This window comes from Antedon mediterranea, chromosome 10 (assembly GCF_964355755.1).
Source record: "Antedon mediterranea chromosome 10, ecAntMedi1.1, whole genome shotgun sequence".
Lineage (NCBI taxonomy): Eukaryota > Metazoa > Echinodermata > Crinoidea > Comatulida > Antedonidae > Antedon > Antedon mediterranea.
In genome coordinates, this window is record NC_092679.1 from 14,654,401 (window position 1) to 14,679,599 (window position 25,199).

Consider the following 25,199-nt stretch of genomic DNA (forward strand, 5'->3'; position numbering starts at 1 on the left):
TTTATTCCCAGCAACCTATTTAAAGAAGCCTAATTCTTACTGTCCACAAATTCATGACAATTTACATGAATTAGGGATAAATAGCCTGAAATGAATAAGTCTACAAAAGCGTCCCTTAAGCATCATTCATAATTTAATGTAAGATTTATCAATAAATTCATGTTCGCTTCAGCTTTAAACCGTCTGTCAAATGTTCATTTCCTGATTCCAAAGGAAAGTGATTGGATTGTAGGATAATTCGTGGAACGTGGGTATACAGGTATGATTCATAAATGAATGGACATGTGACTCATCGGCAAGGTACCTGGCCAGTATTCTCAGGGTAATGGGATCAAATCTGCACAATCTAATCAATCGATACAAAGTTTATAACATAAAACATTTTGTTATCACCCTGATTGAAATAAGTTTAAATACCTGGAAACTTTAGTTGTTGTATAGAATACTTGTGAGAGTGCTATGGGAAAATGGTACGGGATCGGACTAGCATATGAGAGGCTTGGGTTTGAAGCTGTATATATTGCACACACTGTACTTAAATAAAGTCCAAAAGATAGGTAAGATAGGGATACTTTTATAGGCAAAAACCAAGTTTAAGAATAATGTTACCTTCCAGCTAAATCAACCAAGTTGATTTTACTGACTACTTCACTTGGCATGTTGTCTTTTAGTCTAGCCTGTGGAAACATACATTTTAAATATAAAATATTCCCATACTTGAAATATAATAATAAATAATGTATTGACCTATTTTAAAGAATATATAATGGAAACACAACATTGTATTTATATATTATCATTTAGGAAAATACATTTTAAAGGTGTTTCTCTTAGTGTGATGCTTAACTTAAGTGAAATAAGAAGGCAGAGTCACATGTGAATGGTGAATACACCCACTGAATGGTTTTTGTACGAGAACAGGACCATATCCGCAATAGCATTCATAGCGCTGTGGACTATAGATGTTACAAATTTTCAACAACGATTTTCTCTCCAAAAGGTTATGTCACCGGTTGCCAATTATGGCGCCCTTGCGTCTGTCCACGAGTTTACATCAGGGTAGCCCCCTACTCGTCTCAAAACTAGGTTCTTCAAAGTGCACACAAGCATTATTGTGGACCTCAGTTTACAAGAAGACTCATTCTACTACCAGAACCATGGAGAGAGTGAGCCTCAAACCGTTGCCATAAGGCAATAGATTACGATTCCACTGTCTTAAAGGCTCAACCACTTACTCACACAAAGGAGTGTAGAACAAGAAAGTGAATACTTATTGAATTTAAAACAACAAACCTGTGTGAAGTTGATGGTAAAGATAGCATGTGATCTGCTACTTGCATCGTGCATGTGAGTTGCTGCAGTAGTCCGGTTAACGTTGCCTCGTTCTATAAGATCACGTACAGAAGTGTGGTCTCCTACTAAATGCTTAGAAAGATCTAAAACATTTAAAAATATAAAAAGTATTAATGTTTATCAAATCATTGTTTTGAAAGCTGAAAACTTCTCAACAATTCCTGTGCTGAAAATATTAGTATTTCATTTTTTATAATAATACATAAATAATTTTTTCTCAGGTTGTTGCAATGGCCAATTATTGAATCATTTACATCTAACATGAAATCATTAAATGCTTATATGGCAAGAATTGACTTTAGACTGCACTTTTTTTCTTTCTTTCTTTAACTGACTTTATTAATAACTTCTGATGCCATGGACAACGACAGTTGAATGGTAATCAATTCATGCAATAGTGAGGAGCAACAAATCAATACCTTGTACGTAAGGTCCATCTTTTGGGTGTTCTCGTACTTTCAAAGTGTACTGTGAGAGGTCTTCAGGAGCCAACAGGTCGCGAACTCTTTCATTATAAATTTCAAGATAGCTGAAAAACATGATAGATAATACTTCAATGGTGTAATGTTAAAGAATATCAGACGAGTAATTGAGAGTCATGTTTTTTAAATCAATCGGTGCAATATTGCTTGTATTAGAGGCATGGTGCTTTAATATCTCACTGCCTCTTCCTCCAGATTGGACGTAAAATCATTGTATATATTGTGTATTGTGTACAAATATGTACAATAAAGAACTTGGTATACTAAGAGTAGGAAAGCTACTCCGGTGTGCTGGTCATGGTCCTGTACTAAGCCATCAGGAGAAGAGTCTCGTACTGGAGAGATTATCCAGAAAGAAGAAATAAATGAATCAAAATCCCTGTTATGCAAAATGGTTGAACCCATGATATTATTATTACTATTCTAATTGATCTCAAATTAAGTGTGAACAAGTAGTTAACTGTTATATCAAATATCAGATATTGTTTCTCATTATTCTAAAATGAAGTTGGCCTTGTGTATGCATATCTGGCCTTATTTGCTAATGTGTACCAACCTGACTTCAATCTGGCATGTAATATCTTCAGCAAAGTCATCGACACGGCTGCATAATCCATCACAAATACGGGGTATCAGGCCTAAATCATCCTGTAAGAAGAAAAAGGATCTCAAAATGTACAAAACATTATTGAATTTTTCTGATCATTTTCTATCCACGGGTGTCATAATTAATCAAATTTACTGCAAGTTGATGAAGAAGATGCATATTCAGTTAAAAACATCAAACATCGGATTTAGGCTAAATAAAAAATATGAAAAACCAAGAAATTCTTGCCTTTTTTTGGCTTTGTGTACTCTGGAATTTAGAAATACAGTAGGTAAATGGGAAAATTTCAACAATAAAATTTATTATAAATTTATTACACATACTTTACAGTTATTTAAATTTTATTACAATTCATATGATTGCTATGGTACAACATAATACAGTGTTGATGTTAGTTTCAATGCGCTGCATTTATTTATTACGGTACTAAAATCTATATATTTTTTTTTGTTATGTCTTGTATATACAGTAAATGTGAGATGTGCATTGATAATCGGATTTTCTAGAAATGTCAAGTACAGTATGTGTGTAAAATATTAAAACTGTTTTTGAACAAAGCTTAGCTAGTACTGACGATTAAGATTTAAAATATTAACTATAAATACACAAACATCTTCAAGCATCTCAATTATTAAAATTATTGTATTATGTATTCAACATTTATAAAAATTAAAGGAAAAACAAAAATTTGTATGAATTCAATGAAAACTTTTTTTATTTTTCGAGTTATACTGTATCGAGGAGAAAAGGCTATTGTTGGTTTATCTAGGTAAGCTAGGCACGAAATAGACACAAACATTTGTATTTTTTTCATTTGTGAAAAAATTCCTAAAACATTTTTTTCTAATTTTATACTTTACTTTTTAATTTCTTTCAGTCAATTCAATAACCACCAAGATATTCGTACATTTTGGGTTTCAAATTCATTTTGAAATAGATGACAAAATGTGGGATTTCTTTGACCCTTTGGCTTTCAAGTTTTTAATGATTTTAAGGGAGTTTAGTTATATGTTGCCTTATTGTTGTTTGCCACTTTTTTTTTTTCAAATAAAATTCAAACAAATTTCTTTATTCATCTCATCAAAACAAGAAAAAGGAGTAAAAATGTTTAAAGAAGATTAAAGGGATCTCCACCTACACCTGTTACAACATCCATCCCTCCAGATATCTGTCTCCTACTGTAGAGTATACTGTAGCCTCAGTGCAACTTTAAGTTTAGACAAGACAATCAGTTGATTAATGAGTCTAGATGTAATGTTGTTAGTGTACAAATCATCAGCTAATAAGCTAACACCATGACATAACTATGTAAGGTATATACTATTAAACACCAAGAAATTCAAGGCATGTCAAGCTCACATACTAATGGATAAGAGAGTCATTTTGGACAAGATGATGTTGGAAAAGATCAGCAAAAGTGCAGGGCCTAATATTGGAACTTCAATTATGATGCAGGTGTAATGTTCTCTCCAGGGTTAAACATATTCTCTCCCAAATCGACCACCCTCTTTATAATGAATACACTTTCCTCCCATCTAATATTCGTATCCGTCAACCTTGTAGTCGTACTAAACGATATAAGTCTTTCGTTCACCAACCGATTGCTACTTACTTATGTCTCAAGCTAATTTGCCTCTCACGGAGAAAACACCTGGATCATAATTTAAATATAATTTGTATAAATTTTGCCAAATTTGTTATTATATATACAAATTATTTTTTATAATTTTTAAATATTGCCTGTACTTTTCTATTATTTTAAACATTGTTCTTGTATTTTTTAAGATAGAAAATGCATATTATTGCACATATTATCAGCACACTTTTAATTGGAACAATGCTATTAAAAATAAATTGGCTTAAAATCTGTGTGAAAGCTGCTACTTCAACATTACAAAGTGCTATTAAATTCTTTCAACGTTATGATTTTGTTATTCTTAATTATTAAATATTAACAATCTATAGTCTTCAATCAATGCATGTTCCAGGCATACATTATGCAAATGAGCATCTTCATGCATTAGAATATGATATTGTAAATATTTTAATTAATATGTGAATTAAGGTTATAAGTATAGGATCTATAAATAATAAATTAATGATGGGTATCAAGTACAAATTATTCCACTGCAGTTACTGCAGTAACTACAATTTTTTGTTGTACAATAAAACACGATTTCAGTTTGTTTCAATGTATTAAGCAGTATTTTTATGAACATTGTCTATTATGCTATTAGATACCCAAAAAATGCTTCCTAAATAATTGCTTAAAAGAGTTTAAAGGTTAGAAACAAAATGTTACTGCAGTAACTGTAGCAGAATAATTTTATGATTATATCGATTCTTTTCATAATAAATTTTTTATATGATATTATCATGTTTTAATTAGCATACATGAATGTCATAAGTCCATAAATAATGTTTTCTAAATAATTGATTTTTATTAATAATATTATTATTTACAGATATTGATTTATAATAAATTAGTCTCAATTTTAGGATATATAATATAGTAGGTTATGAAAATTTATTATTTTAGTATACTGTATCATTGTTTAATTTTTTATGACAATCTAATATTTTCTGAACAATGTATGGTATTCTATTTGGAAGAAGATCATGAGAATTATGACTGAATATAAATTTTCAAAATTATAAATATGGTAATATTACTAACAATTTTTTTTATCCCAATATAGCAATTGTGTGTATTTAATTTTAAAAACTATTTTAAATAGAAAATATTATCTTTTCAGTTGTTCATGTTGGGACTTACCTTAGATCCCATCATGGTATACGTTTTACCAGATCCGGTTTGCCCATAGGCAAACAGGCAGGCATTATATCCCGCAAAAGATGCATCCAGGATTTCAGTACCAAGGTCTTGGTAAACCTGAAAAATATAAATAATAAATATACATCAATTACAAATATAAAGGACATACTTTTAACTTTGTGGCTGAGCGGTTTAGACAGTGAAACCATATCCAGCCTTATGGCAAGCATTCAAGGCTCGCTCGCTTCATGGTTCTGGTAGTAAATAAGGCTCGTGCATACAGTTGTACAGAAGGTTTCAAGTTCAAATCTCGGTTGGGGCAGCATTTCCTCACAGATTTCCTCATCATTGTACATTTCTAACTAAATTAATTGTTAGTATATCTAGGAGGTTGTTGTTTACTTTATCAAAAATAGAAATGTTATAAGAGAAAAATACTGAAAGACAACCTTTACAATAAGAGATCATAGCAAAAGTGTAAATGTTGTTTGTTATAAAAGTGAATTTAATCGTTAAACAAAAGTTCACTTGAAACTATATAACACCACTTGCTTGTAATTTTAGTATTTGACTTTAAATTAGAAATGTTAATGATGTTGTATGGAAACCTACAACAGCTAATAATCTAGGTTGTTTCCAAGACAACATAGTATAACAAAGACTTTCTGTTCAAGTTCCTATAAAATTATGTAATTAGTCACCCACATGTTGTTAATTAGAGATATATTTGGAAACGCATACAACGTGCTCTTCACTCTATTGATCATGTTCGTGCACCTGCTAAAAATAATTGAAGCAACGCTGCAATGTTTTCTTTATATAGATTTAATTAACAACCAATTGTATATATTGATAAAAATCAAATAATAATACAAGACATACTATAACAATAACAACAATATTCATTGTTACTATATAGTTAAAGTCTAATAACTTTTGGTTCTCTTCGTTGTATGTTTCTTTGTCTTCTGACATGAGAAAATTGCACTTCTCACCCTACAGTAAATGAGTTAAATGTTATCAATAAATCAAATATAGTATTCATACAATTTAATTCGGACCATAATGACAAAGGTACAAAAAAGTCTTTGTAAACTGTAGAATATTTGTATATAAATTTGGTTTTACCTCTTCCAACTCTTGCGTAAACAACTCTAATACTCATGATATAGTGTGTAAGTTTTATTTAGGGCAACTCTTTTTTCAATGCCATAGATTCTATCATCTTTTTAGATATATATATAAACAGACTTGCCTCTTTTATTAAATTTTATCTAATAACTAGTTAATGTATGATACAGTATGCACTGAAGGGCAACATACTTTAAGAATACGGAAAGCTCTTGAATAAATATGTATTTAAATATTCATTATTAATACATTTATAATAGATGTTTAAATAAACATTTAATGAGGAATGCATTATTAATACATTATAATTTGACTTCAGAAATAAAAAATGCAATAAAAAAATGAGCAATTTTTAATCTTAATCAGGTAAACATCTGCCCCAACAAAACTTGCAAAAAAATATTCAGGTTTTAGAAACAAACAAAATCAATGCAAAACAAGATGAAATTTATACTTCAAAGATTCTAAGCTATAAATGGGTGTTTCTAAGCTATAAATGGGTGTTTCTAAGCTATAAATGGGTGTTTCTAAGCTATAAATGGGTGTTTCTAAGCTATAAATGGGTGTTTCTAAGCTATAAATGGGTGTTTCTAACCTATAAATGGGTGTTTCTAAGCTATAAATGGGTGTTTCTTTTGAGAAATGGAAGAACATGAGTAAATAAATTTACCATCATTCTTGTGACAACAAAAATAGGTCCATTGAAATTTATTTTTCAAAAGGCATTACCAAAAAAAAATGTATGTTTTTGGCATTAAAAAAGAATGATAATTAACCATAAAAATATCTTGATGTTTTTTATCACTGCTAAAAAAAACATACAGTCCAAAGTCAAAATTACTGCAGTACCTATATTATGTTTTTCTGTTTAACAGTTTATGCATTTTTTTTTTTATTTTATTATTATTATTATTACACTGACTATCTCATTGTAGTGACAGTTTTTTTAATGTAGTGTCTGCAGTAACTACATTAGATTAATATTGAATTGATTCCTTACAAGTAGGTATGATGCAGTCATTAGAATCCATTAATTCGTGGAGGAAAGCAGTTTTAAAATAATATTATCAATAACTAATTAATAGTAACATAAATGAGGATAACAGGATTGAAATTCGTCATCTTATGCTATGGCATAATTATAATTACTGTAAACAGTGATTGAAACATTCTGTTTACTCAGGACGTTTAGTTACCTGCAGGTATTAGCTCAGTACAAACTGTTTAAATTTGTAATCAATCATAACGTAAGATACAAACAAAAGAAGTAATTTCAAACAAAAAGTTTATTTTCATAATTAAAGCTTAGAGCAAGTCAAGTGGATTCTGTCAAGCCAACAATTACGTTTTGACAGGATTTTAAAGATTATTGTCAGAAGTTAGAAAACATTGGATGTAAAAAAATGAAAAGATGGCAAAGAAAACAGGCTGGTAAATTGTAGTGAGCCCTCTAGAAGATTGACCTACAGCTCACCTCTTCTGAAAAATTATTTATATTTAAAAATTTATGTCAAAAGCATTTTCCATTCTATATATTTTTAGAAACAGATTAAATGTTTGGGTCTACCATGAAATTATACAGTGTTATTTTATATTTTAATATACAGTACTGGATTTTATAATAAACAAACATACTGCAGTGTTTGTTGGTAGACAATTTTAAATTGAGTGCTAAATAAATAATTAATTCAACTGAAATAAATTTTCTGGCACCACAATTGCTCTAACAATAGCATCTAGGGAAAAATAGCTGTGAAATTAAACTTATTAAAATTTAAACAATATTAAAATATTTAATATCAAAACAATGTTTTCTCTGTGAGCAAAGAAATGGTCACAAATGGACTCAAATGAGCGTAAAAGAGCTTTCTTTTAATTAAAAAAGGAGGATGTCTATATTCTAACATTCCAATTAACTGGGAAACATGAATCTTAAAATGGTGTTAAACAAGTGTTGTATGGCACGCTAGTTAACAAACTTAACTTGTGAAATGACCAAATAACTGGAAAGAGGGTCTTTATCTAGGTTGAGGTTTTTGTAACACTGTTAAATAGAGTGGAACGTATTATACAAAATACCAGTAAAGATATTGAGTGGAATTGATTTGATACAAAACAAGGCTGTCATGTTTGGTGTAGAGTATTATTATGTAGAAATGTACCCAACATCTGTTGATGGAATAAGTATAGTTTATCTATCAGTAACATCACGTGAAAAAAAAATGGTAGACCGGTACTAGCAATGAATGTTTTTTTTCTTTTTAGCATTCAATGTACTTTGTTTATTTGTGTAAGTGTAATTCATTTCATTAAAAACACCATACAAACAATTACAATTGAACATTTTTTTGTATTCTATTACTGTAGTTGATGTAATTCTCTGAACCGTGTGATTGTATTTGTCTTGATCAGCTCAGTTGAGCACTGGTACATCAATTTTTGTTATAAACCAAAAAACTGATTGGCAACCATATACATATATACAAAGGCCAACGTCGATTCATAACTGAATTTTGTACCAATGTTGCCCTAGCAATCTCTGCCGCATTTGTCACAGATGTAGATGGTTGAATAGATAATGGAGTACATCCGCAGATAGTTTAAAGTATGTTACACTATTAGTGATATTGGTATCTTTATGGTAAGGTTTTTATCATACGAGTTAAAATTAAACTATGGTATGCTGTCAAAATATCTATCTACTACAGATAAAGTTATCTTATCATTTTGTACTGAGGACCGACAAACACATTTGCATTCTTATCAAGTTTATCTACACTCATGTTGGGGTAAGGTGGTCATAAGAACATGACGACCTTGTAAACATACGTTATCTCATGGCGCCAAACGTGAGGTCAACTTGCACGACACTGTTTGCCTTTTAAAGTACGTTATCCCAGCACTCAACTTTAGATATAGTAAACATTCCCATTATAAATACGAGTCTCTACGGAGTAAGTTATTTCAAAATCGACAAAAATCCACTTTACCAAATATGGTAAAAATGAAGGTTGTATACTTTTACTTCTAAAAAATCTCTTTTATTATAAGATATTTAGAACAATCAGACAAAAACATATGGCCATGCGATCAATGATGCGATGTACGGCATTTTATCAATCACTTTAGGTGATAAAATAGGGTAATGAGAATATTGAGTCAAGGGATAATACGTTAATAGTAGTTAGCATTCTCAAATAGCATCGTTTGTAAACAATGACCCAACACTGACCTTCATTAGTCTTTTTCCCAGGGTAGTGTTTAGTAATTACACAATTCGTCTATCAGTTTCATATTATGAAAATATGTAATGTACTACGCATCCAACCAGAATCATAATGTACAAATTTGGAAAAGTGTACAGGATTAGTACAATATTACTACAACCTTTAATTACTTGAACAAGAACTATTATTTTATAACATTTATTGAAAAACGAAAACAACTTTAAAGTAAGAATATGTATGGCAAGAGAAAGTATAATCATAAGTATAATAATTAACATTTTTAAACATATTTATTCTAAAAGTTTGGCACTATCTAATTACTAACACTAAAAATCTTATTCGATTATTACATGATACAAAAATTGCCTGCAGCCACAGTATACAGTACTATCCAATATTGAAGGTTGTGAGTTACAGGGATATACATGTAGTGTACAACATACAGTACAATAACAATTACTGTGATATAATTGAAAATTTAAGAAAGGAATTTAAGACAAATACTCGTACATCTGTACATTTGGCATATCTGTGCTTAACTAAAAATCATTTCTTCTATTTGATTTGTTATCCTATGAAAATATTTTGCAAACTTGTTTCGTTGAGTATGTGTATTACTAAATATTAAAAATTTCGTTAAATAATCAAAGTAAGGTTACATTACGCAACAGAAAACAAATTGAATGTACGCTAAATACCAGGAAATCTTTTTGAATTTATAACATTCTTATCAAGTCACATCATATCAACATCAACTGCACTTTGACATCTCGTTTTGAATAAACATCCCTACCACCTAGGTGTCGTTGCTATGGCAAAGCGCTAACTTAATTGGAAATCGACTCAACTCAACTTAGCACTGCATGCACATTCTAAAATAATAACATTTCACTTCTTCTGAGTTGTTATCTCATATTGCGATCATGTTTATTATGCTAAACAGGCCTATATCCATAATTGATTCAGGTAAGCTCACAACCCCTCCCTCTCTCCTACCACACACTTTTTCTTTTTTTTTTATCTTCATATGCAAAACATAATATAAGTTTTTGGGAAAATACTGATGGTACCATCATTATGACTAAGCATTTGGAAAATACTATGATGGTGCATTATGACAAACAATACATGCCACACATCATTTTAAAGTTATGATGTGTAGGTCTAACATCTGTCTGAGCGTAGATAAGAAGGCCTATGGTATCTGTCAGAGGCAATGTACGATCTTGTGTAGGGTCACACTGCTGCAGGCTAAGCTAGCAGCGAGAATTCTACATTCTAGCTTTTTGTACTTCAATTCATTAACAAGGCAACGATGTTTAGACTACTAGTCAATGAGTGTCGTACTATCGAACCGGAAAAAGCCATTATAATTAATAGAACATATCGTCGTGTTTAGATTAATTGTAAATGATTGCCAAAACTATTAAACAAAAAAACATGTTACTATAAATTGTCAGCACAACCAATGTGCAATGGCTGTTGTCTATTGATGCGCTAATAACAGCAAATAACATCAATTAAAATACCAAACATATTTCTGTCTCATTATCGGCTACTACACAGGTCACTTTATAGGGGGCGTAATATGCACAAACTTGCTTTAGGGCTTTCTCCAGGGGTGTAAAAGAAAGTTTACACTATCAAATATCGGTCATCAACATTGACAAAAATAATTCATAGTTCAGGGGTATGATTTGTTTGTTGTGGTCTAGGAGTGGGTGATTCTATGCATGCTAAACAAGCAAATTGTTGAGTTTATCATACAGTACAGTTTAATAATAAAGATTGAATCGTGAATAAACGTGAGGTTTTATGTGGGTGGCTTGAGAGCTTGAGGTTAGGTTGATAGCGTGCTCCTCACGCCAGATACCTAAGAGTTGAAAAATTAACTGTACAGTATGTCAACAGTTTGGATAAGATGTACCAGTTTTAGCAAAAATGAACCCCTTAAAATATAAAATCTACAACAATGAGGGTTTATTAGTTCTGGGAGAGGGTCTTGTTGTGTACACAATACCATGAACCTATAAAATCGTTTTACTAGGCCTACTCTTGTCAATAAAGCAACTTTTCTTTTGTTACAAATATGTTGGACTGAAGCCAATACTGAAGAGTATAGCAAATAAGAATGACAAAGATACTGAGCAACCGTTGTTTCTATAAATCAACTCCAGAGATCAATAATAAGAATTGACATCATAAACTGATGCATCACCTAATGATAACAGTAATAAATGTTCAAACAGAACATTTACTGTGAATAATGAAGAGATGTTACATACAGTAAGTAGAATCCTTAATGAGACATCTTCAGGAACCATCAAAGTGTTCCTTTAATAATGTACCCTGAATAGCCACAATGATTTAACAATATTCTCCCTTGTTTCAGGATCTTCGACTTTTGATACACAACAGGCACAACATTTTACCAATATTCAAATAACAAATAGGCAAAAGAGAAAATAATAATATCCTGGATTTATAAAGCACCTAAGAATTAACAACATCAAATAAACAAAACCCTTGTTATTACTTTAATTTCTTTTGAATTTTAATAATATTAATTATAATTTCATCCTCATCTAACACAGCTTTTCAAACAAAGGCATGAACACTTATTTCAAGCATAGATGATGATTCACTAGTAGTTTGTATTGGAAAAAACCACTAGCTTATTGTAAAAGATCAATTAAATTGCTTGTATTGTTAAAACTACAATAGCTCTTTTATTTAAACTCTATAATTATCCTTGACCGAATTTCAATGTTATTATTATAATAATAATTTGATCGCCTACAGTATATTTCTTATTAATAATTTGATCGTATATTTCTTATACTGAAAGAATGAATGTTTTTCATACTACTACTAGTTATAATTTTCAAGGACAAAGTGCACACCTTTTGATAACAAATTTAATATTAATGACTATTATCACTATCAAGTATTCCAATAAATGTTTCTCTTTATTTTTTGATTTTCCTCCTTATAACAAAAGAATAAAGTTCATTGACACCATTGTATTTGTCCCATCTAAAAACAATACAGTATTGTAATTTTTCCCTTTAATTTAATGTTATATTTAGGATCAGGAAAACAAAGTGTAATTGTACTATAACTTTCAATCATAAATGTGAAATTTGCTATGATATGGTAATATATTATTAATATTATGTGTTTATGGACACACAATAAGAGCAACATATCAATTTTAAGTTCTACCTTGCTAAATGCTTGGAAATTGTACTTTCATCACAATTTTCCTAAAGTCTTTTTTAAGTATGGTACGCCTATTTTATTTGCATTATTTTTCTTTAAGTGGGTCTCTCGTTAATCCAACTCTAAGCTAGTTTGCTAATATCAATAGCCAGTGGCTACTCTATCACTATGTATACAGTTCATCAGTTACAATAATATTTTCATTTACTCAATGTAATAATATTTCTTGATCTTTCAGCTTTTGATAGATTCTCTTCCGACAAATTAAATTCCCTTGTTTGGGAAATGATAATCAAGTATCAAATCAATTTACAGGAATGGTGAAAAGGCACTTTTTGCTTTGAAAAAAGATGAAAAGTGCACCAAAGTTTAAATACTGGCCAATGTAGGGAAAGATGCAATTTTATTTTTACCATGGAGAATTTCTCAATGATGATTTGACACAGGATAATATTTATGTGGATGTTTATAAGAACAAAATGTTTGTTTTTCATCTTCTGATGAAGGTTGTCATTTATAAGTGATAACGATCTTTTATGTAAAGTTTCTGTTATACAGGTACTGTATCATATTTGAAGATACCTTGAATTATCTAATGGTTTGTGTATGTGCACATCAAGACCTGGGTTCAAGTCTCATTTGGAGAGATTATAACTCTCACAGACCATCTTATATGATTTTTTCATTTGACACAAAATTTAATATATCTTCCTTATATATACATCTAACTTTGTTAAAGACTATTCTTCAGTACTGTTATGTATAGATACTGTAAACAAAGTCAACCTCATCACACTCAGATCTGTAACCAGGTGTTACAATAGGAAGCAATAACATGATGTGATAAGCAATAGAATGCTTAATAAGTACAGGCCCAATAGATCAGCAATTTGCCAACGAAGCATTATGTAATTTATCATCATTCATTATAAAATTCATATGACATTAGGCATTGATCCAAATATTGCTAGAATAAAGCCCAAGGCATTTGTGATTTCAATCCTGGTAGCTCAATCCCATCATACCAGGGAGAACGAGATCACTTCCAACCGAGAATATAATCCTTGTGATAAAGATCAAGAGGACAGATTGTGATCCCAAAGCCAACGCATCCAAATAAAGTGACTCAATTTCTATTAAAATCTATAGATAAAATGAGTCTGAAGTTGACTTTGTTCTTATACTTGACTTGAATAGGTAAAAATATTGGTGGTGGCATTGCTATGTTTTGCTGGAGGCTGGGATGAGATTAAATATCATTCAGTTTCCTAATAATTCTGCATTAAGCTGCTGGGTCAAAATTCCATCGTTAAATTAGATCTCAAATGTATACAGACACACAAAGCATTTATGAAAACATCTCTGTTGTATTATTGAAGTTATTTCATGCACTACATAATATATTTGAAAATAGTTGGAATTTAATATTTAATATTTGGTATGATCATGGTACAGTATGAAATGTTTTTATAAACTAATACTGGTACACATCTGTAAAATTTTCATACAGTACATGAAAAAAACATGATGGTATAAAACAGGACCAAGTGAAAATCTCAAGAGGGTCATCTTTAGAGAATAGAGGGCTGCAATAATTGTTAGTTGGATGTTTCCAACTTTGATGTTTCTTTAATTACTGTAGTTTTCCTCATATGCAGGCAGGAGCAGACTTACAGTGTTCACAGACCAGGCTGATCACATTACCAGAATAGGTACAGAGGTAAAACCATAAGCAATTCTGTGCTTTGGTTCCATGTCCACCAAAGTCTACCAATGGCATTCCATTTCATTCTGACATTCATCCCATATTCTTTTAGCCATGTTGCTAGACTTTTCTCTTTCTTTTAAATATAAATAATGTATATCTTCATCATTAGTGTCATTGTCATAATTGCAATACTTTTTCCTTTATTAAATATTTATTACTTTATATCATTTGTACTTGAAGACTGAATAGGGATGCTACAGTACATTAACCAGGAACCCACGTGGAACGTGTAACACTTAAAAGATCAATACTCGATGAGCAATTGTTCCCGAGGACGATGAGATAACGTGCCAATGACCGTGATCATCATTAATAATGTCTGTTGAAGCCCAAGAAATAGGTGTAATAACATTGTGAATCTTGTACAATTTTGGACAACTGACTTACAATAAATTGTATTTGATAGTATTTGGACTATGGTCGAACAGTGCTAGTGTCTTGAAATAATTTAATTCAGGAATTTTCCGATACAGTACTAAATATATTTCATTATTATCTTATAAAATAGATTATCTTATAAATTAGTATAATATCATTTTAATATTTCTGCATTATTTAAAAAAGCAATTTACAGGTACCTCCTATTTAGGTACACGCAATAGATAAAATAACCATTTAAGACAGTCCCTGAGAATCTTATGTTTCAAATGCGCAAAGAGTTTATAATACTGTACAAATCATATTATTTTACATTTTTTATATTCTACTGATAGTGATCAATGGCACAGTCCGTCTGTAACAGACGATGGCGAAGATGCATCTACATTAGACACATATTGTGTGGTATACTGTATGTTTGTTGTGGTAATTAAACTCACATCATACTTTATTTGTAATATTGGTTCTTCTTTAGTAATGATGGTCGACTAAAAACAAATAAACAAATGAATATACTGTACTGTAGGATACAACAAATCAACAAGTTTAAATACAGTATTTACAGTGTACTGTACTGTATACAGTCATTCACTACAGTAAAACTAGCTTTCTTTATCAACAAATATAACATTGCTGGTATATATGTACGCTGACAATGAAGAGACAAGAAGAAGTCATTGATACCCCTTGAGAACATTTCATCAGTTAACAGATGCTAACATATTTCTACATACCTGGATATCATTTGGATCTTATCAATGCAAATACATAATTATAATATTGTATTACGGTACCGATTGTAAAGCAGCTACATATAAATTAAATATTTTGCCACCAGAGGTTCATTTAGAGGGGTTGTAAAGCTCTGTCTTTACTATCAAACTGATTTGACCAAAAAAGTATGATCTAAATATATTTGGTAGTGATATACCCAAATATGATAGTAATATGACATCATCATGTCCATATATGGGCACATTACATTTTGTTGTCACATAAAGCTTGATAGTGTAGACAGAGCTTTAGGGTGCTGTAGGAACTCCCCTTTGCTGGATACAGTATACACATATTATTAAACCAATTCTTGTGTAATACAGAGATTATTATTGAAAACCTAAAATATACTCAGATGGCATGGATACTATACTTTAAAAACACAGGGTTCTCAATTATTATGGAATGTCTTCGAAATTCAACCCTACAGTATTATGGATGTATCGGAGTGAAGATAAATAAAAATACATACAAACTGTATAATTATGATTTGGCCTTAAATTATAGAAATCAAGACCACACAATGAAGATTCAGTATTTCAAAAAACACTTTTAATACGAGGAATTAGAGATAGTATTCTAGTCATGCAAATGTTTATGAGTATATCATATCACAATACATTACAAAATGTAACTATTTTTAGAACACTGTTATCTGATGCCAAATAATATGGTTTTCCTGGACAGACAAAAAGACACTGTCTACTTGATTAGGGATGTTCTTAAAATTTTAAATAATTTTGTTATATTTTAATACACACTCAGTTTAAGTGTGTTCTATTTTATTCTACATTTTATAGAATTTTAAAAATGTATGCAGATTGCTAATTAGGCCTATGTTTGATTTTTTGTTCTGTGCTTCTCCCTATGTACAGTAGTATTGAAATAAATCAAATCAAGTGAAGTGTTTTGGCATCTGTTTTTAACATGTATTAAAATTGTCTTGGATTCATGTTGTCATCATGAATAAATGAGTTCTTGTTCCTCCTATAATAATATAAACAGTTTATTGTTTATGATGCAGAACTTTCTCAGCTATGAATTTAAAAAACAAAGGATAATGATGTTGCTGTAAACTGAATGTTGGTAAGCTGCCATTAGAATTTTTTTTCTTTATCATGAAATGTAATTTTAAATTGGTCGACTATACATGTTTAAATAAAGAATAAGTTTTTTGTTTGTATTTAAATAATTCCATCATTTTGCATTGAGCATGTATTGTAGGCGTAGTATACTTTATAGTACTATTATATTTTTAAGTATGTCAAGGAGGTGTAATTGTGTACACTATTGAAAATCATTAAAATAATAAGCTGGTGCCCTATTTGCCATATACTGTATTTTAGGCAGTCAGGTGGCATACTTGCTTCACACAAGTTAATAATTATTTTTATTTAACATATTTCTGTGCTTATTTGTTTAGTTCAACAAAACTAGGGCTAACTATCTCTTCTTCTGTATTCTTCCATATTATTAGATAAATAATTAATAAAAACCACCTCTGAAAAAAAAGTGGAATTATATTTTAAACTTCACTTGTTCATAAATATGAAAGACTAGAAAATAATATTTGATTATTAAAATTTAAAATTTATTTAATGTTGTTAAAATCAAAATGACTGAAAACAATTGACAATGCTATATCAGTGGCATGATTCTCTATTGGAGAAAGCAAAAAGCTGAACGATAAAATAAATAAAGTCAGACAGAAATTGCCGAGCTTTCGGGTAACAGTACTTTTACTGTAAATGTTCAACTGTAAATAAATACTACTCGGTCAAAATTTATAAGAACAACTGTAGCCCTGTAGCCTTATTCTTGAAGTGCCCTCTTCAAACTAGAGAGAAAATGAAATCTATTTCGTTTGTGTAACTACAGTACTGCACAGGCTATTTCGTCAAGTCTAGATGTTGCTATCAGGTTGTTGCTACTGTATTTTGTGGAAAAGCTCTATAAAAATGGGGGCCATGGGGCTTGAAGGAATTATGAGTTTGTACTACAAATACTCATCTATACTGTACACCTATCTATAGTACAGTAAACCATGGAGGTTGGAGGTTTACTCATTCAAAAGCCTTTGGTTATGTTGAATACTACAATACAATAGTACTGAATGGCTACCATCAAAACGGCGTAATAAACAACATCGTTCAAATATCTACAGTTCATTAGATACTAAAATCAATATACAATGTGAGATATTTCACAACACAATTTACACCAAAGATTATTTTCAGTAAAAATGTACACTACTATTCACAGTAGGCCTACAGTAAATACAGTAAGCATCATTGAAGGAATGTAACATTTATACTGGCAATTCTATTACTAATGTTTAATATTTTGGAGAATTTACTGTTGGACAGTATTGTATTATATATTAATAACAATGCAAAATTTCCCTACAGTAAAATCTATTACACTGTATTTAATATCTACAGTTGATTGAAATCAGCTATTTAATATTTATGGTGTCTTGATTTGATTATAATAAGTAATTCAATTTATTACCATGGCAACAAGGAACACATTGCTATAGTGACCTCTGTGAATAATATACTGTTGAAACAAACATTTTAACATGTAAAATAAGTACAGTATAAAATTGATTGTTGATCTTTAATGAACATTTATCATTTACAATTTTAATTTTTACAATGTTTCTTTTAAATGTAAGTTTTTAAAGGTGTGTTTAAGTGTGTTATTTAGTTAAATATACAGTAGTACCTCTCCTTTGGGACACGCTTTTAAAGAGATTACCCCTTCTAAATTTCCTATGAAATAAATAAGGGTAAATAATAACAGTATGGTCAACCAATATTCTGGAGACACTCCTATTAATGAGATACTTTGTTGAGTTGCGAAGGTGTATCCTTAATTAGGTTGTTACATAAAATCTTTTGATATTTTTGTTTACAAATTGAAATTCTATTTATTTAATATAAAAACAATTTGTAGTCAACGATAACAATATAATGCAACACTATATCAGCGATACCTGACAAAAGAGGCTACAATATCCAACCAATTCATGCCACCACAACACAGCATGTGGGAGTTGACTGTAACAACTCAAAAACATCGATCAATTTCAAGACCTCACAACTTTACACAAAGCAACGATTATTGTCATTTAGGTAACTTAACAAAGCTCTGACACTCAGTTACTGTAAAATAATATTCACTGTATAGTATTAGTGTGTGATTATTTCCATTCACCTTCAACAAACTTTTGTTATAAGTATGCGTTACTACAGTACTGTATTAGTATTAGTATACAAACAAATGCAGACATACAACTACATGGGTTTTAGGTTGGGTAAAGTTTCTAAAGGTACTGTATATCGATGATAATCTTTAATGAATAAATTAATTTTTAATGATTTTCAAGGTAAGATCAATTTCTAGATTATGTTTATGAAAGTAAACTTGATTCTTGTTTATACCATAAATGATGACATATCGTAAGCTCCTTTAGGGTATGTTCAGACTCATGGCTTGAAGGCAGCTGATTTTAAACGGCATACACTTTTATTTCCAAGCCTATAGCCAGGGTACTCATGGGGTTTGAATGTGCCCTTTAAAAGATACTAGCACTAAAAGTGCTAGTCCTAGGCCTACAGTAGCTCATAAAAACTTAAATCCTACCTACATTATTAATTAGTATGATCGATTGCAAATTGCATGACTAAATCTTACTGAAACTGTAATTAATAATAGTTAGAACAATTTACAATTTATGCTATTTTGATGATTTTTGTGTAGAACACAGTATATACTTTTTTTATGATGATTCATACATGATTCATGTACAGTAGGATGGATTACTAAAAAATATATGCCTTTATTTATACATTCATTTTTTTTTTCAAAAAATGATTATCCACCCACTGGAAATAGATAATGAATTTTAAGTGTTTGTTCAAAAGCATGCTTGGCATACTAATACAATCTAAGTATTCTTTTGTAAATACTGTATATCACAATGAAATGATGATATACTTGATGAACCAATTTATTGCCAAAATATTTCAAATTCATGTTTGTTCTTGACACTGTGGTTTTATTGGGTATTTTATACACAATTTTATTGAAACACATACAGTACTTCCTTCCTATACAGTATTTGAGAATCTTTTTTTTTTAAGAAAAAGACATTGTTACCGGTCAAACATGTATTTTAATTGTAAATCAATAGTTTGTCTATTCTTTTTTTAAATAAATGATGAGGTTACTGTAGTTTTTGTTATATTATTGTTGTTCTCATGTACAGAATGAAGGAATGGTTCTCAGACATTTTTTGGAGGGGTGTAAGGCCTACAGTATGTCAGCTACATTAGGCACAAAAATTGATATCCAGAGCTCAGCATCCTGTTGTTAGATTGCCTTGTTTAAACAATTTTTTTGAATAAATAATTTTCGTGTAGCTGACATACTGTAGGCCTTACACCCCTCCAAAAAATGTCTGAGAACCATTCCTTCAGGGTTTATCTGTGGCCGCGACACCATCAGTTCTACATCCCTTGCTGATACAGCGCACTGCGAAGAATATGAACATTGTACAGTACTGTTGGTATATGTTGCAGCCAGACATACAGTAATATAAGATCAAAGGACTGTTACGAGTTCTTATTTTGATCTTGGAAAGATCAGCTCAGTGTCTGTTGTTAGATTGCCTTGGTTTAAATATTATGGTTATGAGCTGTTAAGACAGCATTAATAAAATAAAGTTTCAAATAAAATCAAATTGTTAATAACTTTCTTACTACCTGTATAAGTATTGTCGAAATGCCCAGAGGTTTGTTGATATTTTTAGTTTGTGGTTGTCTTGAATTACAGGTCTGGGAGGTATGTATATTGGAAAAACCCCCCTTATTTACGGCAGTAAACTATCCTCAGGCAACAACAAACCTACAGTTTACGTAGTCTTTTATTAAGCAGTAAAAGGTATAACAAGAGCAATGAATATATTTCCTAGTTGTTTAACTGCAAATGAATTCTAAAATAGACATTTTGGCTCTGTGAAAATGAAAAGACAAATCAAGGTTACTACGATACCACAACATACACCCAATCTCTTGGGCAGCTGTCTACTGAAAACTTGACAATGAATTCCTCAGAGGAGTAACTTAAACTGATGAGAGCTCTGGTCTTTTGAATCTTGGAATTCACCAAGACAATGTGGAGGAGTGAAAGGAGTAAACAGATAACATTGAATTTGCATTGTGAATAGGTGTCAATACATGTGTTCTGTACTTGACTTACCTCTTCTAGTAGCCTGTCAATGGCTCTGCAATATTATATTTCAATCTCCCTGTTCGCAAATTTGTCTTTCAAAATCTTTACTCGATTTAGATGTTGTACAGGTACAGTAGTTACAGACCTGATATCTGGTTGAACCACAAATTGGGCCTGTTGATACTATAGCTGCACTGAACTACAGTACAGTATCCATAGTCCAAGTACTGTAAAAGACCTACCGTAAAAGTAAAACTGGAAGCTCAAAATGTCTTTATACACTTTGTTTCCATTTGGTAGCTGCACTAAACTATTGATATTAGAAGTTTAAATACAGTAAAAGACCTACAGTAGGCCAATACATATACACAGTAACTGGAAACTCTTCCAAATCCACAAAAGCAAAAAGTTCCTAATTCCTTTATACTCTTTGAAAAAACTTATTCTGAAAACTAAAGATTTATGCCAATTTTTTAAACAGACACCTTTTAAAGATGAGAAATTAGTGATCTATCATCACAGTACTATACAGTTAGTACTGAATTGCATACACATGGCTGCCAATTACCAAGTACTATTAAAGTGACTGAAACAATTAAGTAATCTTTCAAGGAAGTGTAAACAAATTAAGTGTTCATTGGCTAATTTCACCCTTCGTTTAATATACACATTATTAAAGCTGATACTGACTGTCATCAAGTAAGTTAGTTAAATCATGGAGAAATAAGTTAGGAACTTATTTCTCCATGGTTAAATCATAGAGATATGTATTATAGTGTTCACTATAATATCTCTATGGTTAAATCATGGTTAAATTAGTCTAAATAATATAATAAATGATAAACACTATATATATAAAAATCAAGTGTCTCAAAGGCCCTGAAATGGTATTACAGAACGTACAGTAATGTAAATCTGGTTTTTTTTAAAGAGTTTCAGCGATTATTTTCAGAGAGTTGACTAAATTGTTTTTTTCTTACTTATATAATAAATACTGTACATTACTGTAGGAAGGATGGTCACACACTACTTATTATAAGCTGTGCTTCAGATTCCCCTTTCCATTCTTTTGTTTTGTAATGATTATTTATGTATGTTTATGATTTTGTAAATGGAAATAAAGAAAAAAAAAAAAATAATTGTATTTTGCATCCACAATGTATAACTCAGAAAAAATGGTAATATATCATTAGACACACAGTGGTCTCTTCAAAAGTTTTTTTTTTTTGGGTTTTTTTTTTTATTTTATTTTTTTAAATTTTTTTTTTTTTAAATTAAATTACACACCTATGAATCTGGCAAAATATTGGGATAGTAAAAATTAAGTTTTTGTCATAATATTAAATTTGACTGTTAAATCGGCAGACTGAATTTAGAAACAAAACCTGATAATTAACCATTTATATTAACATACAGTATTAATTTTCTCAAACAAATCCAAACTTTAATTACTTTTGTGTTTATACCCATCACAGCTTTTGTTATACTGTAGTTATCTGTATTGACAAAATAAATGAAATGAAATGAACTACTAACTCAGGTCTCTCCAAAAGTTGGCAATCATTGTAATTTTATTTGAATTCAAGTCAAACAAAGGAAAAAACTCATTTATCCCCTGGTCACAAAAAATTACAATACATACAGTACACTATAACTATCACTATTATGCTTTTAATTTTTTGATTTAAAATATTTCGCTATTAAAACATTATAATCATCATCTGTATTTTTATGTGAACCTCTTTATTAATACAGTAGCTGTATTATTAAGCTATCAATCAGATGATGTGCTGTATAGGGATGTTTTATGATTATTTATTAACATATTGAAGAAGATGGATTTGTACTGGATTAATTTGCTAATCCTACATGGGATTAGCGGCTTTTAGTGCATTCATTACAGGTCAGAAAAGGGTCAACATTTACATGTAAACAATGCTATTTCAAATTGACGAATTCGTTGACCCGCAGTTTTAATTAATAATAAAACAAAAAACATCATCAAGATATTAACAGTAAACTTTTGTACAGTGATAAATGATAATGCACACAATAATTTACCATTCAAAGATCATAGGAACTTTTGGAAACAATAGTCAACCTCTAATGTGAGTGTCCCTTGAAAAGGGGTTTTCCCTGGTTCATTTAATGAGAAAGTGTCCCCTCAATAATGGTTGTCCCAAAGGAAGGGTTCTACTGTAGTTATATCTACAGTACAGTACTATGCTACAGTTTTTGCATACTGTAAAATAAAATTATAAAACCAAGAGAAACATTCAACATATCGGCTGTGTGTGTTATATAAAACAAGTAATAACACACAATATTATACTATATACTGTAGCAAATGCGTTGAATGTTTGAATATTCGATCATACATTATATATTCGTAGCATTGTCCAGCGAGGAACGACCTCTCTCATTCTCTGTGTTTTTAATATTTGACTATCCATGCATGACCTAAATTCAAGAAACTTGATGCCTTTCTTTGTTTAAAAAAATTAATTATACATTGAATATTTTAGGTTTTGAAGCATGGTCATACAGTGACATTTAAAGGAGGCTTGTCAATTGAAAAATAAAAGGAATAGCAGAGCCACAATACTACATTATACAGTACGGTAGAGCCTCATCTTTTGGAAAACCATATTCAAGGGACACTTATGATCAGCTTTGGCTGGAGGGACCACCCTCGTAAAATATTGTTGAAATAAATACATATACATACAGTAATGAATGTCTTGTCTTTATTTACCATCAATATGGTAACTATTAAAACATTGATTTAAACAGTCTTATATTTTGTTAACATTGATTATAAAATCAAGCACACACCACAAAGTCCCTTTTTTCAAAGCAAATAATAATATAGTAGTACAGTAAGAAAAGTATATTATACATACAGCACTATACATGTTATAAGATCACAACTCAGAAACACTTAAATTACGACGAAACAGATAAAGATTGGAATTAAAAATGTTAATATGGGGATGGGCCTGGACTAAACTATTACCGTACTGACGCGGGTATAAGCCCACCCCCCTTGAACATGAAATCACGTCAAGTTTGGGGGGTGGGCTTATACCCGAGGATCCAAAAATGCAGATTGTCAAAAACAGCACATGCACACTGTGTATTTCCACCATGCGAGCGAGCGAGCGCCCTCACGTGTACGACGTTGCCTCTAAATACACGAGGTGTAGAGTGTCGGAAAATTAAGCTTATAGTTCGTGTAATTTATCGTAGAATATCTTATTTTAAACATCAATTGAACAAGAATTTATCAAGCAGAAAAGCAAGTATACAATGTTCGTTAAATAGAAATGTACCAAAGAAATTTAATAAGCTTGTTTATGGCAGCCGATACCAAATAGTGGTTTTCCGTTTTGGCGGCTTGTATGTAGCGTCGTGTGTGAAGCAATCTTCGACCGCGATGGAGTGTAAACAAAACAGGACCGTTAGGCCTCATATGGCCTAGCGTATATTAGCCTAGCTTGGTTACTGTATGATCAAAGGTAGGTAGGTGTATTCGGTGTATGGACATCGCCAAATACAAAAATATGTATTACGACACACACTAGATCTTCGAATTAATGGGTGGGCTTATACCCGAGTGCCTCATTTTTCATGAAAATTAGTCAAAAGTCGGGGGTGGGCTTATACCCGAGTATTGGCTTATACCCGCGTCAGTACGGTATATAATAATATAAACTTAGTCTACTGATGTAACCATTTGTAAGAACATTGACTCTACTAAAGGGAACACAAAGGATATTGTTGTTCTTAAGTTACGGACGGGAACACGAATACCGAAATTGGAAATAAAGTTGCAGTCAAAAATTGAATGAAGACATTTAAAAAGAAAGGATATATTTTTTTATCATCATCACAATTATAAGGTTTGTTACATTTAAAAAGGTTATTCTGATTGTGGCTGATGTAGCGCAAAAATCTACAGTAGACTCAATACGTCAATACATGAGGCTTGGGTTTTGGAGATAGAATTGTAAATAACAGAACAAAAGTCTAAATTAGGTTGGATTAAGGCGATATATAGATAAACTTTTATAATTGCAGTACATTGTAGTAAAGATAATATGGGGTTTGAAAACACTTAAGAAATGCTCACTAGTATACAGCTACACTGTATGTGAAAATAACTGCATGACAACAAAATTACATATTAATTTGCATTTCTGAAGACACATCTGTGCATATATTTGAAATGGCTACTTTTATT

At 30.7% G+C, this 25,199-nt stretch overlaps 1 protein-coding gene across 1 annotated transcript in view; it reads right to left on the reverse strand.

Moving 5' to 3' along the window:
• Positions 1-25,199, reverse strand: part of LOC140060852 (uncharacterized) — a 66,784-nt gene that overhangs the window by 34,341 nt on the left and 7,244 nt on the right. The window contains exons 4-8 of the mRNA XM_072107212.1: positions 5,219-5,335; positions 2,392-2,483; positions 1,773-1,882; positions 1,294-1,436; positions 610-677 (exon numbers count right to left, since the gene is read on the reverse strand). Of these exons, the coding sequence (XP_071963313.1) occupies positions 610-677; positions 1,294-1,436; positions 1,773-1,882; positions 2,392-2,483; positions 5,219-5,335 (530 nt within the window). The remainder of the gene's footprint in view (positions 1-609; positions 678-1,293; positions 1,437-1,772; positions 1,883-2,391; positions 2,484-5,218; positions 5,336-25,199) is intronic.